Source organism: Anabrus simplex, chromosome 1 (genome assembly GCF_040414725.1).
Source record: "Anabrus simplex isolate iqAnaSimp1 chromosome 1, ASM4041472v1, whole genome shotgun sequence".
Classification (NCBI taxonomy): domain Eukaryota; kingdom Metazoa; phylum Arthropoda; class Insecta; order Orthoptera; family Tettigoniidae; genus Anabrus; species Anabrus simplex.
This window is the reverse complement of record NC_090265.1, coordinates 289189227-289209351: the sequence shown is the minus strand read 5'-3', so window position 1 is coordinate 289209351 and position 20125 is coordinate 289189227. Positions and strand designations below refer to the sequence as shown.

Here is a 20125-nt window from a genome sequence, read left to right as displayed (position 1 = left end):
AAATCTATTTACAGTACCGTATGTAATTCTGAAATGTTTTGAAGACCAAACTAATTCAAAACTTTCTTGTAGGCTCCAGTAATGATCTTTATTAAAGTTAAAATTACATTTTTTACATCAATATGAACTGTACTTAGTATGAATTACTCATTCAAGAAACTCAGTAATTTTTGTTTGTTTCTTGTATCCCTCCCAACGTTTTCGAGCAGCAATGTCCCACCATCTTTTCATTAGAAGGACATCAGCTGGCAATGACTCACTGCATTGTTCAACAAACTAAGGGCAGCCTAAAAAACAACACTTGTACATAATATCGTTTGTGTTGCTTTAAAAGAAAATGTATTAATGTACAGTACAGAGTAGTATAATGTTCACTTGGAATTTTCACATTTAAAAAAGTAAGGTATGAAAAACTGTAGTAGGTTATTGAAAGACTTAACAAATTTTAACTTAGGCTTAACTCTAGTGTTCTAAAGCCATCGTCAGCTGTCACTGGACTGGGAGTCAGTGGCTAGGGAATCACCTAAAGGTCATGCGCTCACCTCTCCACTAGCCAGAGCCCAGTGCGCTCTCGCCCTCATGATTATTCCCATCCAGTACAGTATGTGTTTTTTGGATTTGCAATTCCGGAGGCATATCGGATAATCCAGCTTTCAGTTAATCTGAGTTTGGTTAACCGGTGTTTTACAATATTTCCTTCCTCTGACATTCATACTTCTATACATAAAATACACTATTTTACAGTAGAACCCCATTTTAACGTGCCTGCTTTTAAGGAATTCCCATTTTTAACGAAGTTTTTCATAAGGCCCAGCCAGATCAGCATAAGCACAATGTTATTTAAACCGCCTTATAATGAAACCCAATATAAGGAAAGATCCACTTCTAAGGAATATATTTCACATAAATTACAATCGCACATCCCGTTGTAACGAAAATTTGCGATAATTTTTTCTAAAGTTGTTGTAAATAGTGTTAATGAACTTACGTTTTCATGTAATCTCAGTCCGAAGTTAACACGCTAAATGAAAGCGCTCCTTTAGTGATGTGTGGAACCGTGATAAATTGGTCTGGCCTCTGGAAATCACTGTTACCAGCAAGCAGCAGTCACTATCATGCTAGATGATGTTGGTTACTTATGTCCATTGAACTGTAGTACAGCTGTATGGGAGTGAAATGCAGTTGCGGGTGAGACTATCTGTACAACTGGAGCCATGACTTTGACATATGCGTACATGCTGCGAGACTCAAGTAAATTCACGAAATATAAACATTTAGGCAAAAGGTATCTTGTAAACTTCACATAATTTATGGTGAAAGATATATTTCAGAAGATTAAAAGCAATTAAAAACTGAAAATGGCTATGGATGTTGAACAAAATGAAAATATATTCTAGAAAAAATGGCTTACGCTGCCTGAACTGTCATCGATAAGCCCCAAGTAAAAGCATACGAAATGTAGAGCTGTTCAAGCTCTACAAAGAAAGTCTGTGAGGGCATATAGTTACCTCCAACCGTTTGTCCTTTAGAGCGATTTTAGTTCATAGTCGGCGGTAAAAACTAACACTCTTCAAATAAATAAATAAATAAATAAATAAATAAATAAATAAATAAATAAATAAATAAATAAATAAATAAATAAATAGTAAACAAATAAATACATTTTTCCAAATATTTACGCCCTCCTCTATGATTCATTAAGGTTGAAATACCCTTTAAAGTATATTATTTGAATGAACGGTTCGGGAGTTAGGACCGTTTTAGTCAGGGTAGGTTGCTAGTTAACCTTAAAATATCCATTTTAAAATTATTAATTTCATATACATTAGGCTTTCGAGATTTCTACCATCATATTTTACAGCATCTATAATAATGGCAATCAATAATAATAATAATAATAATAATAATAATAATAATAATAATAATAATAATACATCAATTACGGAGGAAATGCTGTAATTTCAGCTAGTCCGTTAGCTGAGAGGTGGCAGCCCCACCAGTGGTCTTACTTCCTTCAGGCTAGCAACCCATCGGAGGGACATTTGATTGCTTTCAAGTCTTGCAAAAAGAAAAATGCAAGACCATAACGGAACACATGGCCCAATACTTGGAAGGAAGATGATGACGATGATGATGATAATAATTCGTTTTAAAATATATAAATGAATGTATAAATAATCCCATATCCTATGTCCATTCATTATCTGAAAAAGAAGAATCTTCACTAACTATAGTTCAATGGTTATGTCTCCAGTGAGGTCAGCTGTCTTAACCTATAGCCGCAAAGCTGTTACGCCGGATAGGCATTTCCGTCTCGCAGCTCCAATCGCTGCTTAAGAATCGCCTGGAGAGTGCAGACTGAAGAATATCTCCAGCATCATTCACTATTTTTGTTCCTGTGTTGTTTCAAGTTATGCTACGAGTTACATTTGTGTCTGTTATAAGAGTTGTACTGCGAGTTACGGTGGACCAGGTTCATTATGGTTGCTAAATGTAAGAAGCTGACTCTTCAACAAAAGATCGACATCATTAGTGATATTGAAAGGGATAGCCAAGTACCTTTTTCACAGATGGCAAATAAAATATGAATTGGCACCCTCTATGCTGTTTGGCATCATGAAACAGAAGGAAGCTATTCTGGCCGCGGAAGTGGATTGCGGTTCTGGGGCAAAAATACAGAAGATTATTCATTCTTCAAATGGAAAAGGGCCATAACATACCCTTCCCAATTACGATTGATTTTTAATGCCATTTCACAAGACTCTAGGATGACACACACTGACAAGTTCAGACATAACACTGCTCACCACAGTATACCTGTAGTTCCAACAATCACTCACCAGGTGACAATAGTACTGCACAGTTGATCAGATATTAACCGAATGACCTTGTGTATAAAACTGGCCATTAAAATGGCAACACTACAAATGACAAGAACAATTAAAGTTATTTTTCAGTACTTAATGATAGAAGGGTGAAATGAATAAACCAGTTGCTTGATTCAGCATGTGGAACACGTAGGGAGTATCTCATTGAGCTATCATTGCCATCAATTACTGCAACCATATGGCACAGCATAGAGAAGAAGCAATGTTTTGGTGTTCGTCTGGCATATGCAGTTTCCCCTCATGGTACGATACATCTATGGTGTTTCAAGAGGTAACGAATAGGGTTAACCTCAGGGGATCTTATCTTGAGACCCCCCTGTGGGTGGGGGTGGTTAGTATCCCCTGCCTGTCATAAGAGGCAACTAAAGGGGCCCCAGGGGCTCTGAACTTTGAAGCCTGGTTTGGTGGCCACGGAGGTCTTAGCTGAGTCCTGGCATTGCTTCCACTTACTTGTGCCAGGCTCCTCACTTTCATCTATCCTATTTGACCTCCTTTGGTTAACTCTTGTTCTTTTCTGACACCGATGGTATTAGATCACTTGAGGCCTAGGGAGTCTTTTGTTTTCACGTCCTTCCTGACTCTTGGCTATCTTTGGCCGATACCTTCATATTTTGAAGTGTCGGATCCCTTCCATTCTTTTTCTTGGATTAGTGTTATAAAGAGGATGGTTGTCTAGTTGTACTTCCTCTTAAAACAATAATCAACACTACCACCACTCTCATCTTGAAATTGTGAGATGGCAACCATAGGAATCCTAGCTGGGTCTGGTATTGCTTCCACTTACTTGCACAAGAGTCCTACTTTCATCTTTTCTATCCATCCTCCCTTGGCCCATTCTTGATCTCTTCTGACCCTGATGGTAATAGATTTGTGAGACCTGGAGAGTCTTCATGGTCCTTCACTTTCTTTCACCTATACTCTTTCTTCAAAGAATGAGACCTCTTCCATTTTTCATCTGATTACACAGTAGTGTTACGAGAGGATAACTGCCCAAGTGTATTATTTCTTAAAACAATCATCACCACTGCATAATTAATGCATTTTTTACATATTGTCAGAGTTCATCTACTGTAAGGTGTTCTGTACTGTATTAATTGATGTGCACTCATGGACCAGGTATGTTCACTAAATGACAAATTGTTTAAACATGGAGGCCAAGGAAGAAATAAATGTGGTTCAGGAACTGTTAGATGTTTCATGTTACATACAGTTATGCATTGTCCTGTTGGTAAATGGTTCCAGGCAAGCCCTCAAGATAAGAAAATCTAACAACTCCCACACTTCAGGGATGTACAATACAATGTTCCGAGAATGCTTATCGGGTAAAAGCAGGGCTGATATCAAATGGCACCACATACCACATCACCCAGGCCAAACTGACATGGCCATGCATAGTGCTGAACGCACCTGGTCTATTGTCATGGTACCACCAGGCACAGATGCAATCAGTGCTGGGGTGCAGACAGAGACAGGATTTGTCAGAAATAACAATGTCATGACATTTGTCCCTTCATGCAGGAGTTCTGGTAATTATAGCAGCAACAAATACAAATGGTCTGCAGTCAAAGAAAACCAATGAATTGGGTACTTTCAAAGGTGCCCTGTTGTTTCAATAATGTCCAAACATGCATGTGGAGAATATTTACTCTGCAGTCCACCTGAATTCTTGAATGATTTTTGGTAATGTGTCTGTACAATCCACAACAACCATGTTCACAAGATGTCTATCCTCTTGTTTAATATTGTGACAGGGTCAATGAGATCCTTCATGTCGGTGAGTTCATCCCTGTTGGCACCACTGATTCCATGCATACACGAGTGCCAGTGTCTTGGATGAATAACATGCAGTCTTGCTATACCAGTACCACAAATCTTCTGCAATTAAAACCAGAGAGGGGATGGTTGCTTAGTTGTACCTGAAGTAATATAACCAAATTGCCACGAATTAAACTCAGAAATCTGTTGTTATTGTGTGAGAGGCTGTCTAGTTGAGGTAGTAAAGACATATTCGGTTCACCCAGAAGGATGCAAGTTTGATTCCCTGTCAGGAAATCAAAAACACTTTCACTTTTGGAAGGGCCCATTGCCTTGAAGTTAATTCAGTCTTCAGAGAAAATGAGTACAGTACCAGAAGGTGACTAAGCATATTTCTAACTACTCTGTCCCGCTTACTACAGTGCCAAGGCTACAGATATTGGAACCCTTTACCTTCCACTCCTATAAGGGCCTTCATGAATTATATGGAGACGACTTTGTTTTTGCTGTCTTCTGCGACAAGGCATGATATGTAAAGACAGTTCTACTAAGTAACAGTGTTTCTCTGTCCTCCCCACTTATACTGCTTTCTGAGGGCATAACTGGCTCATATGATGCACAAAGGGCTGCACTGCTAATCATGTCACTGTACTCCCTAGATCTATGCAGTCTGCTCATACTGGGTCCATTGAATACATAATGGTGCCCTTTTAGAGGCCTTCAGTATATTTAAAAGTAACTTATCTTTCTTAAAGTCATACCTGAGTCGATCTTCATGAGACTCGTACAATCACGCAGAATGAGAGATTCAAGTTTTGAATTCTTCAGCCATCTAAAAGATCTGTCAGTAAAAAACTCAATTGGATTTCCACTGAGGCTGAGTACTTTCAATTTTGCCAGGGTGTCATGACCTATGGCACCTGGAAGCAAATATATCAAATGAATTATGATTTTACTATCAGTACTATGAGAATATAATCTAACAACAGAACCAACTTTATATTTTCTTAAGGAGCAATAAGAAAATAGAAACATAGAAATATCTGAATATCACAGAGATGTTATACCAAGTACTGATAGCCAAGTAGTTAGTTATCTACCTCTTAGTGCTCAACATATTAGTAATGGATTTAATGCTGAATTTGTAAAAATGAGAAACCCATAGTTTGTCATGTTATTAATGCCAGGATCTATGCAAATGCTGGTTTCCACATATAGAGAACCAAAGAAATTCTCTCTTAACATTCTAAAAATTTAGCCCAGAAGTCTTCATTTTGTTGTGATTAGTGGAGATCATAGGATTAACCTTTTAAATGCTATGTATTTCCTGATGTATAAGAACCCTGTGCTGAGTTATTTTCACACAAGTTAACCTTATGCTACATCAAGGATATAAGTCAATTTAACACATCCTCTCCCCTCCTATTGGTTCCATATAATACATTAGGTTACATTTTACACACACATATTTTTATATATATATTTAGAGTATCACAAGACAGTAGGTAAGTCTGCTTTCAAATGATAGTGCTTCAAATAGCAAGCCTTGAACAAGTCAGTAGCCATGCAGTCCATTTGACCTTTTGAATCTAAAGTATCTGCTATATCTTGCTGGAATCCTACTAGTTGAACCTCATTGGAATAACCTTTCCAAACCTGACCTGCCTTCTGTCAAACCAATTAGTAATTTGTACAAACATGTCTAATATAATCAGAGAAAAGATAATCCCAGAGCTTGCAAATAACCCATGTAAAGATGACTGGCATGCAATTATCTGCTTTATGTTTATCACCCTTTTCCATGTACACTAGAGCAACTATTGCAATTCTCAATTCATTTGGTATTGTTCCTTCTTACAAACAGTATTCCAGTACGTATTTCAGATATGGCACTATATCCCAACCCATTGTCTTTAACAAATTTCCAGAAATCTTATCTCTCCCAGCTGCTTTTCTAGTTTTAATGTTTGCATCTTTTGGTAAATATCTCTATTGTCACGGGTGAATTTCAGTAATTTGCTAGTATTTGTCACCTCCCCTATCTGGACATTATCCTTACATCCAACTACCTTTACATACTGCTGACTGAATAATTCTGCCTTCTGTATGTCCTCACATATACACTCCTCTTGTTCATTAATGGTCCCTGGAATGTCCTTCCTGGAACCTTTTTCGACCTTTAAAGTATCTAAACTTATCCTTCCATTATTCTCTAAAAATTTATATTGCTGCTAATTATGTTATCCTTAGCTGACATTTTGCTAAATTCAATTTTTAGTAAGTCACTTCAATCTCTCCTTGCTCCCTCAACCACGCCTAACTCTATTTCTTTCTAACCTGCACCTTTTCCTTAATCTCTTTATTTCCCTCTTATAAAATATTCGGTCCTTATCATTCCTTGCCACCCTTAAAGCTACCTACTTGTTTTTCACACTTCTTAAAAATTGCTTTAAACCCATTCGGTTTTTATTTATCATTTTTCACTCAGAACTGCTTTTTCCCACATGTTCTCTTGTTTGCTGTATGGTATTGGTTAATAGTTCTACTTCATGACCTTGTTTTCTACTACATTTATTTTTAACTCTGACAAAAACATAGGGTAATGACCTTAAGATGTTAGGCCCCCTTTAACAACAAGCATCATCAAAACATCTTCATGATTACTTATACCATCTATAGAGCTTATTTGGTTTCAGTAGCACCATGTTTAGATTATATTCCCTCCTAGCTGATTCTGTCACGTTCTGATTCAGCTGTCCTTCCCATAAGTTACTAACTTATTCTTCACTTGTTTGTCATGCTTTCTGTTCTTTGCATTCCCTTCCCAGTTAACATTTGGTAAACTGAAATCATCTGCTACAATAATGTTCCTTTCTGTGCCGTTTCCCACATAGCTGATTTCTTATGGAAAAATTCTGCATCAGCATCAGCGGCAGTCTTGTCAGCTCTGTAGACCCATAAACATCAAGTATCTTATTATCTCAATGTAGAGACAAGTCGTACACCTAGAATTTCATATTTCTCATCCATAACGTTTTTGTAGCTTATGAATTCTTCTTTCACCAGTATGAATTTAATTCTCCTGCTCCTATCTTTCCTAACCTGTCTGCACAATTAACATTCCAGTTCCGTGAGAAAATTTCTGCATTCATAATATCATTTCTCAGCCATGATTCAATTCCTATTACAATATCTGGTAAATATTTATCTGTTAAATTAATTCTATTCCTTTCTTTTCAAGACTTCTACAGTTTAGCACTAACAATTTTATCTGATCCTTACTTCTTTACTTCCTGCCTCCAATACTGTCATCACAGCTCCCTGACACGTTTTACAGAGAGGCATTTCCCAGACTTCATCCCATCCAGTGACCAAAAGAAGTGTGTGACAAGGAGGTGCAAAGCGTGTTATGACAAAGGTGTTAGGCAAGAAAGTCAGTATTGTTGCCCAAGGCATCTAATGATAATGTACTACACTGTATACAAAATTGTAACATATAAAACTGTACTTTTGATCAAAGTAAGCCGCTCACAGACCACAAATTGACAGGAACCAGCATTGTAATCAGAAACTTTTTTAATTTCAAGTCATGAAATAAGGTTTTTATAGCTGTTGCTTTCTTTTTTGTCATTCTAGCATTCCTTCTTCGTAAATTTTTATGATCATTCTCGTACATCTCAATGAAGCCCTCATTTTTCTATTTATCAATTTCAGTTTTTCATCTTTCTTTTGACACTGTGCATGTTCAAAGTTTTCTCCATTTTCCTCATCTGGGATTGAACACCTTGAATTAACAAATGAGAATATTTCTTTCTGTCTTAATCTGTTTACCCTCCAGGGTTGTTTTTTTCCTCGGGCTCAGCAAGGGATTTCACCTCTACCGCCTCAAAGGCAGTACCCTGGAATGTGAGACATTGGGTTGGAGGATACAACTGGGGAGGATGGCCAGTACCTTGCCCAAGCTTCACCTGCTGTGCTGAAAAGGGGCCTTGTGGGGTGATGGGAAGATTGGAAGGGCAGGCAAGGAAGGGGGAAGGAAGCGGCCGTGGCCTTAAGTTAGGTACCATCCCGGCATTTGCCTGGAGGAGAACTGGGAAACCATGGAAAACCACTTCCAGGATGGCTGAGGTGGGAATCGAACCCACCTCTACTCATTTAACTTCCTGAGGCTGAGTGGACCCCGTTCCAGCCCTCGTACAACTTTTCAAATTTTGTGGCAGAGCCGGGAATCAAACCCGGGCCTCTGGGGGTGGCAGCTAATCACAGTAACCACTGCACCACAGAGGCGGACACAAATGAGAATATTATTAGTTAAAATGGGGACTACCGAACTATAATAGGAGTATATTGTGTTTGAAGCTCTTCCTGTAATAAAATAGGAAATGTTCTCACCTTTTGCACCTGAGCAGTATTAATGGCACTGGTAGCCCACTTCAATACGATATTACTTGGCTCGAGTGTGTCAACATTCCTGGACTGTGGTACCTTCCTTTTCTGCAAACTATTATTGTTTAGAATGTTATCCAAATGGAACAATAAAGCATATCAGCCACTATCTTAATTTAAGTCCTGCTGGGCTGAGTGGCTCAGACGGTTGAGGTGCTGGCCTTCTGAAACCAACTTGACAGGTTCGATCCTGGCTCAGTGCAGTGGTATTTGAAGGTGCTCAAATACGTCAGCCTTGTGTCAGTAGATTTACTGACACATAAAAGAACTCCTGCGGGAATAAGTTCTGGCAGCTTGCAGTCTCCAAAAACCGCAAAAGTATTTAGTGGGACGTAAAGCAAATAACATTTTTTTTTTTACAAGCGAATGGACCACTAAGGATCACACTACAACTTTATTTATTTCTCTTTGTGTGGAGTTTTCTCTGTGTCCAATACTCCTTCATGCGTTCGCTGGCCTCCTTCTGTTGTTCATCTGTCCAGGCTCTTCCGCTCTTCTTAGTTCTTCCTGCGACTTGAACACCTTCCAAATTCTTCAGTGTGTTCTTAAACATACTCCTTTCTAATAGCTGGTCTTCCAAGATGCTTAACCTTTTCATATTCTTCTTCGTTTCCTTAATTCATGCTGTAGTGATCTTTCTTTTTCTCCAGAAGTAATCAAATATCTGTTTAGTAAGTCTGTTTGCATTTATTCTGTACAGATATCCAAGAAACACCAGCCTCCTTTATTTCATGGTCTCTGAGATTCTTTCCACCTTCTGGTAAACTTCTTTGTTGCTCCAAAGATTCCATCCGCTTTTAGTTTGGACAGATCCCATAATTTTTCTGAGGATTCTTCTTTCCAGACTTCTAGCTTCTCCAGCTTGTAGTTCATGGACAGGCCTTCACTGGCCGATCTTCCACAGCAGCTTTCTCTAGTTCATTCTCCTGTATTGTCTCACCAAGGTATACTTGAACTTCTTGACCCTTTCTACCCATCCTGTCTCTGTTTCCTGGAATTTTTGTCCATCTTTGATGTTCGTCATGAATTTTGGTCTTTTGTGCTGAGATCCTCAGTCCTGTTTGGCTGGAAATTCTTTCCAAGAATGGATGCGATGATTGCGACCTCTGGACTTTCTGATAGTATAGAAAAGTCGTGAGCAAAAGCCAAGGAGTTGACTTTAATCCCTCCTGACTTTCTCCCTAGACAGATCAGGATTATCCCTTGATGTTCAAGTTCTGAGTTCCATATTCTCAGTATCTTTTCTAGGACACAGTTGAATAGGAGTGAGGATAGTCCATCACCTTGCCTCACGCCTGTCTTGATTTCAAATTATTGTGAGAGATGCCTGAAGAATTTTACCATGGAGGTTGTGCCTGTTAGTGTCTCTTTGATTATATTTGCCAGTTTGGTTTTGACTCCAAATTCCCTAATGATCTTATCCAAAGTCTCTCTGTCCACTGAATCAAAGGCTTTTTTGAAATCTATAAACAACACCACAATTTTCTTACCACTCAACATTCTGTGGCCGAGTATTGATTCAGGTTGAATATTTGTTCATTACAGCAGTGGCCTTTACTAAACCTTGCTTGGTATTCCCGTAGTTGTTGGTCCAGATTCACCTCTATTCTATTAAGAAGCAGTTTTGAGAGGATTTTATAGGTGATCAGGAGAAGGGACAAACCCCTATAGTTGTTGACGTCCTGTTTGTCACCTTTCTTATGCAGTGGATGGGTAAGTGCTGTTTTCCATTCTTCTGGGATTGTCTCCTTCTCTCAGATTTCCTTGATGATTTGGTGAAGATCATCTAAGATTTCCGGTTCTGCCCATTTCAACATTTCTGCCATTATTGAGTCCTCTCCACTTGTCCTGTTTTTTTGTTTTTAGGTTTTCAAGGGCTTCTTTGACTTCTTCCTTTGTTGGTGGTTCGTCATCTTCTGAGTTCTCTGGTATGTTTGGAAATTCTAGTTTGGAGGTTGGGGAAGGACAATTCGAGAGAGTGTGGAAGTATCTGACTAATATCTCACAGTTTTCTTGGTTCTTCAGTCCGATTTTACCCTGTTCGTTTCTGAAGCTCAAACTTGGTGCTTGGTGTCCTTTGAGTAAGCTCTTAAAGGTCTGATAAAAGGCTCTGGCATTGTTCTTGACAAAGTTGGTCTGGATTTCTTCCATTTGAGCTCTTTCAAATGATCATTTAGTCTTTCGCAATGTCCTGGATGTTTCTTTCCTCTGTTGCCTGAATTGTACCATGTGTTCCTTTTCTCTGGAGCATTTCCATTTTCTCCATTTGTCGGACCTCTCCCTGAGAGATTCCTCGGACTCTTCATTCCACCATATTTCACTTTTCCTCCTAGCCTGTCCGAGTGTTTTATTTGCGGCTTCATTGATTCCCGTGGATAGTTCTTGCCAGTTCCCCTTTTTGCTGGTCCAGATTTTGTCCCTGAAGTTTCTAATGATGTCTTCAGTGAGGTTCATATTGTTTGTGTTGTATCTCATAATTTTAGGTGGGTCTCTCCTTTGTCCTACTGGGAGAGAATAAATTTAACTTTGGAGAGATAGTGGTCTGAATCAAATTCACTGTTCCTAAACACTTCGATGTTCATCACCTTTGAGTTTTTCCTTGTTATCGCTGCATGATCCAATTGGAATTCCCCTAGTTCGGGATTCAGAGATACCCAGGTCTTTGATTTTCTCGGGAGTTTCTTGAAGTGTGTGGACATAAGTTTCAACTGAAAAGCTTTGCAGAGTCCAATGAGCCTTTCCCCATTCTTATTTGTCCTCTTATGTGCTGGATATTACCCTACGACATGTCTGTATTTTCGTTCCTTCCCAATCTGTACGTTGAAGTCTCCCAGCAGGATAGCCTACTTACATTGCTCTTGGGTATCCGGGTGATTTCAGTTTCCAGAAGATCCCGGAAGTCATCAACTTTCTGTGGGTTTTTCTTGTTGTCTTCATTAATCGGAGCGTGACAGTTGATAAGAGTGTATATCTTATTCTTGCATTTAATAGTTAGTAGAGACAATCTCTCAGATTTTGATGTGAAGTCTGTGACATTGTTTACTACCTTCTTGTTTATGTAGAAGCAGGTTCTGAGCAGAGGCATGTTGGTGGTTGTTCTAAATGCCAGCTTTCCTTTGAATATTCTGTATTGGTTGATGTCTAGGATATTTTCTTCCAGGAATCTTGTCTCTTGTACAGCTAGAATCTGGATTCGATTTTAGTCCAAAAGTTTTTCTAGTTCTTTTTGTTTTATGACTTTGGTAAGTCCGATGGAATTGTTCCGATGGAATAGTTCTTCTTGAATTGGAGTTTGGAAGGTGTTTCAAGACGCCCGACTCGTCTTTCTCGCAGATGTTGGGACTTCCCAGAACCCTAGGTCCCATTGCATTCCATAGTGCAATGGTGGATTTCTCTGCCGAGCTGCCACCTGGGGTAGTGCATTTTTCAGCAACATTTCCATCTTGCAAATGAAGTTGTGATTTGTGAAGGAAGGAATTAGCTTCCAAAGTAAGATCAGATTGTTAGTCCGAAATGATTGTTTTTTCATGGTTTACTCCACTACATTCTTACACTCTCATTGCCGTTGGGAGTTAAGATTCCTCTTCAGCCTTCAAAACCGTTGACTGAGCACCTTGTATCTGCCCCTAACATGGGAGACAAACACTGCTGATATATAGTATACTCATACTATTCCCTGAGTACTGGGCTGCCTCTTCTGCAATCTCCAGCGTTCCGAAGTTCAACTTCTCGCTGTAGATTCCGTTGAGGTCTTCATTCGTAACCCTGAGCTGGGACCCTTACCAGATTATACAGATGCCAGATTATTATTATTATTATTATTATTATTATTATTATTATTATTATTATTATTATTATTATTATTATTATTATTATTATTATTATTATTATTATTATTATTATTATTATTATTATTATTATTATTATTATTATTATTATTATTATTATTATTATTATTATTATTATTATTATTATTATTATTATTATTATTATTATTATTATTATTATTATTATTATTATTATTATTATTATTATTATTATTATTATTGTAGGCAGGGAATACTTTCGGAAAGGCATTCTCTCTCAGTCTCGGCCTGGATAAGTATGCAATATTCACTTGTAAAAATAACGCTATGAACACCAGGTGCCCAGTTCTTCCTCATAAACTGCCTTCGTCCACAGGGCCCAATGGTCTAGGTTCTTAGGGAATCTGCATCAATCCATGTTTTAAAACAATGACGTTCTCTCCATGAAAAAAAAACATGCGTGTCTATGTTTGATACATACTCTTCTACAAGAAGAAAACTTACTGATGAAAAACAATGCTGGGTTTTCTGTTCCTGTCACTTCTATTGTTGCAACCGTACACACAAAGTCCTGTGATAAACAATGGTTCCATTAGGTGACTTGTCACAGGTAACTTACTGGGTGAAAACAAACTTATGACTAGCAAGTAGCTCACACTGCTCCCCAGCCGGCCCTGGTGCCGAAGAAAATGGCTGCCGCTTTCGAGGCGTGGTCCCGTTTGGCATGGGTAAGGGCCAGTCCATTACTCTTCTCATCTCCCTGATTTCATTACAACAGTAGCATCATTTTATTGATTGTTATTTAGTGTCAAATGTGGTCTCATAATGTAGTTGCAAGAAGTCGAATCAAATATTGAATTATGGTTTGAACTAAGAAATGCAAATCAAAAGAAACCACTTTTCCTTTTGCGAAAATCAAATGATCATAAATATGTCTCTCGGTTATGGCCATCCATCAGTGACGATAATAACTAAAATTATGTCGTAATAGTCCATCTTTTCAGTACTACATTAAGCTATGTTTACATTACATAGTTCATCCCAGATGTTTTTAACACTTTTTAATGTCATTTGTGTGTGTTTTGTACATTTGTTTTAGTTATTAGATGTGTTTGTACAATTTTGCATTAAGGCCGATAATGGCCTAATGCAAAATATAGTATTGAAAAGGTGGACAATTATGACATAAGATTAGTTATTATTGTGGTCACAATTCAATACAGATCAAAACCATGAAGTTTATATCCTATGATCATCCATCAATGGCTGCTAATTTCAGATGACCACCAACCATAAGGCATAGACTGCACAGTTGCTAGGTAACATTTTATGACCATCGATCCATACCTTAGGCCTACATTACAGCCTGCATGGTTGCTAGAGTCATACTACTGTCACATATTTTGTGATGCTAACTTCTATAACACGAATTTTCAGCTGACCACCAGCCATAAGACATATTTATGTCAAAATAGACAGGTCTAGATAACTTGTCTTCTGCGAAGGCATGAACGCGCAATGGGCAGGATGAGTTCCTTTGTCATTCGCGCAAGCGCATAATGGGCAGGACGAGTTTCTTCATCGTTTGTGGAAGAGTAACAGGCGGTCACCCACATCATGATAATGGGTGTAACAAATTAACTGGTTTTTAGTCAAAATATATTCCCCGCTAAGAATGTTTGTTTCTCAGTGGAAACTCCCTAGTTAAGAAGGAAAAACCTTCACCTGTGACAAGACTGGAAGATTTATTGTAAGACTGCCTCTACACAAGGAAGTTGGAGAACTAGGAGATTCCCTCAGCAATGCTAAGATGTATTTTGGTTTTAGTGAAAGAAGATGGCAGCGATAATCTGATCTCAAGAATGAGTTTGTTGCATTCATGGATGAGTATTTGCGGCTGGGACACATGAAACTCATCGATCTTGTCAACCAGTCTCATTCATGCTATTATATGCCTCACCCTTCAGTAGTTAATGACACGAGCACCACTACCAGGGTCAGAGTGGTCTACAGTGCTTTCACTAAAACCACTTCCTTATTCTTGCTGAATGACTTAATGATGATTGGGTCAACAGTTCAGCATGATTTATTTTCAACAGTGCTTCGCTTCCGTCCTAACAAGTATGCATTGACTGCTGACATTGAGAAAATGTATCCAACAAATCCAGGTAAACAAGATAACAAGTCTGACAGAGATCTCCAAAGGATAGTGTGGCGCATTTGTCCTAGTCAACAATTAAAAAATCTATCATTTGACAGCTGTAACCTAAGGCACTGCAGCAGCCCCATACATAGCAACTCGATGCTTACTTCAGGTGGCACTTGACTGTCAACACATATATCCTTTGGCATCAGAAATTGTTAAGCAAGACTTCTACCCGGACGATCTACTGACAGGTACAGACAGTGTTGACATACCAACCAATTCTATAATGATATTAACTCATTACCAAAGACTGGAGGTTTTCCTATCCAGAAATGGCACTCCAACAACTCTGACATCTCAAGGGCTATTCTGTCAACATTTCTTGAGAACTAGGTACCTTGCAGCCTCCTCCCAATAGATGGTGGCATCCCAGCAGCGATTTTTACAATTCAGTGTCACAGATTGTACCCACAAGAATGCTGTATGGATGAAAAGGATGTTGCTAGCTAGTGTAGCCTCCATGTGTGATCCATTATGGCTTCTAGGGCTGGTGATTGTAGGATGTAAATCATTCATCCAAGTCCTTTGGTAACCACAGTTAAATTGGGATGAACCATTGCCCGAAGAAATTCTGACATGATGGAATCAACTCACAATCAACTACGTGAATTGAACAAAATTTGTATACCACGGAGGATAATAGTAGATTGTATAAGTGCCAGCATAGAACTGCACGGATTATCCGATGCCTCAGAAAGAACCTATGGTGCCTGTGTTTATGTTCATTGCACAAACCTGAGTGGAAACAGCTCAGTGTATTTACTGTCTTCCAAATTTTAATAGAGAAATGTACACTCAAGTTTGAGCATTAATTAAATTTCACATTTCAGTCTTTTGCTATAGTCTGTAATTGTCCTGGTTATTTTCGTGCATGTTGTGATGTGATATCTACTACACTTCTGTCCGCACAAAGTACACTTACAATCTTCGTCTGGCACATGGAACTTCTTGTTTACACATATCTTGTGGTGAAACCCATATATGGAGAGTTGTGTTATGACGTGGTGCTGCGTGTTGCACTCTCTAGTCCATCTATTGTCCATCTTCGCTGGTGAGGCATAGAAGTCGAGGTCAATTTCACTTTTCTTCCTTTCCCTGATGAAATACATCTCCCGCATCATTTCATATACCATCTGGGATGGCGCTGTCTTTCCAACTGTCTTCCAAATCAAGGGTTGCTCCTTTGAAGCAAATGTCACTCCCAACACTTGAGTTGGGCCAGGAAACTATCAGCTTACATTTGGGAGATAGTGGGTTTGAACCCTACTGTCAGCAGCCCTGAAGATGGCTTTTCCTGGTTTTCCATTTTCACACCAGGCAAATACTGGGGCTGTACCTTAATCAATGCCACAGTCACTTCCTTCCCACTCCTGGCCCTTTCCGATCCCTTCATTGCCATAAGACCTATCTGTGTCAGTGTGACATAGGCTAAAGCAAAATGGTAATTTAAATAAATTACTCTAACCTCTCCTATGTGAAAGGTGTTCTTCTTTGCTGATTTTTCTTACTGTATTAGTTATGGAACCAGTACTTGTGAATGATTTGTTGCACATAATGTTTTGATGGTACTGTCAAACTGTAAAACCGTGCACAGAATATCCGAAGGCACCTTCTAATTGGATTCTTATTCTTATTCTTTTTGTGCAAATAACACTAGACCAAAAATATTCTCTGCATTATAGTGTATTTAACCATTGCTATCAACACACCTTAAAAGTCCAATAGTTGCTAGCAAACTGAGTGACAGTGCTAAGCATCAGCACTTCTTAATACACCAACCTTGACACAAGCTATATAGTGCTTGCTTGGGGATTCCTGCAGCCTGTGACCAGGAGAACAGTATTAAATTTTACTCCCGGTATTACTGGATTCATTAGAGCTCACCAAAACAGGAAATACTGAATTTCTCTGCTAATATGAGTTGCAGAAATAAACTGTAAGTTACTTAATAAAAGTTGAGCAAAAGACTTTTTTTGATTTTGTATGTTTCATGCTTTTTTTTGCCGTACAAGGAATAATAATGGATAGCTTTGCAATTATTACATGTTTCACATCAGTTCAAATATCTACAGGGCTGATTACCTCGATGTTAGGCCCCTATAAAAAACAAACATCAATCAATCCTTCAAATATCTACAGAAATATGAGTTCTATATAAATGTTGTGCAAAGAAAAGATAGAAAACCTAACTTTCAATAGATTTCTAATAGATTTATACCAATAAAGATATAATAATGGATACCAGTATATTGACAAATTTAAGTTTTTATTGCCAAATCCATCAACGGAGCATCGCTGATGTGGATATATTGTTGTCATCATGGTAATGAGTTAGCTAACAATGGTGGTGGTTGCCGTTTTAATTGTTTTTAATAAGTTGCAAATTTGTTTGGTTATTAGCCACTATTGATCATGAAGATAATGAAGATGACTACTGAAATGAGAAGAAAAATGGGAACCATCATTTGAAGAATGAGGGAAATGAGAATCATAAAAGAGTAGTTTGGAAGCCTAGATCTCAAATGAAGTAATACCACCGAGCCTGAAGGAAATGAAATGTAATGGCCTTCAGTATCTTAAGTCCATAAAATTTATCAACAATAATATTACCCTAAAAAACTATTGTTGTTAGTTGAGGTGTGCTGCCACTCATCTCCTCTAGATGGGATTACTGCTGCAATTATACAAACACTAACCTGTCAATGTTGGGTATGACAGCTTTTCAAGAATGTGTGTAAACACTCATCCTACTGTTGAAACTTGGAAACAAGTAAATTTATGAGGGACTGAGAATACATAGGTGTGAAAGAACTTGGCAAGCCAATTAATTACATTTCAACAACAGCAAGAATATTATATGCATTGAAATAATTATGTTTCCCCTTCCAGCCATCAGCATCTATTTCTTTATAAGTGACTAGCAGTTACCCACGGCTTCGCTCACGTGGATTTTGTAATTAATTAAAAGTAATCGTTCCTTGGTACTGTACTAAGACATTATCTAAAAATCCCTAAAGTATAAAAATTCACCAAAAACTTGAGTTTCAATTATCCCAGAAACTCTTTGTAAACCACGTTTGTGGTATTGGCTTTTGGGACTAAGATGACCATGCTACATAGAACTGTACTTGTGAGGAGCAGTCTTCTCTGAAGTCGAAAAAGAACCCATGTTTCTTTATTTTTAAAAGAGATTAAAAATATCTATTTCCACGTCTGTAACATCCTCAGTTTTTGAGATGTAAGTATCCCCATAACAAATAATTCAACTCTTTTTTCACTTCTTTTCACACCTGTTAAGTGCTTTTCCCAAAAATAAAAAAATACGTGTTCCTTTATTTATAAATGACTTTCAAAAAACCATTTTCATGTCTATAACATGTTAAGTTTTTGACATATACTGTAGATATACCAGTGCTCATTTTAAAAATTCATCTGCTTCTTCAATTCTTTTCACCCCCTTAAATGGATTTTCCGAAAACACTAAATACATGTTTCTTTATTTTTAAGGAGATTCAAATTACCAATTTATGTGTCTGTAACATCTTCAGTTTCTGAGATATAATTATCCTCATAAACAGAATTTAACTCCCTCTTTACTTATTTTCACCCCCTCCCCCATAAATTGATTTTTCCAAAAACAAAAATATATGTGTTTATTTTTAAAGGAGAATCCAAATAACAATTTTTACTCTATAACATCTTTAGTTTTTGAGATATAAGTACCCCATACAAAGAATTCAACTAATGTTTCAATTCATTCACCCCCCTTTAAGTGGATTTTCCAAAAACAAAAGAATATGTGCTTATTTACTTTGAAAGAAGATTACTAATACAAATTGTCATCTCTGTAACATCTTCAGTTTTTGATATATAAGTATCCTCATAAAAAGAATTCAACACTTTTTTCACCCCCAACCCCCTTACGTTGATTCCTCCTTCCCAAATACCTATTTCTTTATTTTAAAAGGGGATCATATATACCAATTTTCACCTCTGTAACACCTTCAGTCTTTGAGATGTCACTATCCTAATAAAAAGAACTCAACCCACTTTTCAGTCTCCTTTTTACCCCCCCCCCCCCCAAATGGGTTTTGAAAACAAAAAACACCTATTTCTTTACTTTTAAAAGAGATTGAAAACACGAATTTTTACGTCTGTAACATGTTAAGTTTGAGATGTTCTGGTAGATATTCTAATTTTAAAAATTCACCCCCTTTTTCAGTTCCCCTTAAGTGGATTTCCCAGAAATAAATTATGTTTCTTTACTGTTACAGGAGATTCCAAATACCTATTTTCACATCTGTAATAATTTACGTTTCTGAGATAATTTTACTGTAGATATAATCGTTCTAAAATTTCACCCCCTTTGTCACTCCTGTTCATCCCCCATTAATTGGATTTTCCTAAAACAAGAAAATACGTGTTTCTTTATTTTTAAAGTAGATTCCAATTATCGGTACCAATTTTCATGTCTTTAACATTTTCAGTTTTTGAGATATAAGTATCCTCATAAGAGGTATTCAATCCTTGTTTAACCCCCCCCCCCCTCCACTAAGGGGATTTTGTGTAAACAAAAAATGTGTTTCTTTATTTTTGAAGGTGAGTCTAAATACCAATTTTTATGTCTGTAGACTTTCAAGTTTCTGAGATATAGATATGCTCATTTAAACAATTTACCCCCCTTTTCACCCCCTTAGTGATGGAATATCCAAAAGTCCGCCTTAGTGAGCACTTACACTCTAATATAAATGTATCCCCAAAATTTCATTTCTTTATCCCCAGTAGTTTTGGCTCGGCGATGATGAATCAGTCAGTCAGTCAGTCAGTCAGTCAGTCAGTCGGGACAAGTTATTTTATATATTGTACCAGGAAAAGTTGATTTTCAAGAGCATGAGGTCTTTCTGAGTGGTGCCTAGTCCTTAGGAGATGGTACGGAGAGGGAGGATCACAAGGCGAAATAATAGATGTTATATCTTTCTTTCCTTTATTCAATCTCTGGAAGGCCACCCTATTATATCACCGAA

General features: G+C 37.8%; 2 protein-coding genes across 13 annotated transcripts in view; one reads left to right on the top strand and one right to left on the bottom strand.

Moving 5' to 3' along the window:
- The window catches only part of LOC136864159 (dynein axonemal intermediate chain 7), a 658911-nt gene that overhangs the window by 298493 nt on the left and 340293 nt on the right, over positions 1-20125 (top strand). The window lies entirely within an intron of this gene.
- The window catches only part of LOC136856716 (toll-like receptor 13), a 222203-nt gene that overhangs the window by 64789 nt on the left and 137289 nt on the right, over positions 1-20125 (bottom strand). For 10 of the 12 annotated variants that reach the window (XM_068231075.1, XM_067134777.2, XM_067134780.2 and 7 more), the window contains one exon: positions 5405-5563. The exons of the other annotated variants lie outside the window; for them this stretch is intronic. In XM_068231075.1, the coding sequence (XP_068087176.1) occupies positions 5405-5563 (159 nt within the window). The remainder of the gene's footprint in view (positions 1-5404; positions 5564-20125) is intronic. 12 annotated transcript variants of the gene reach the window in all.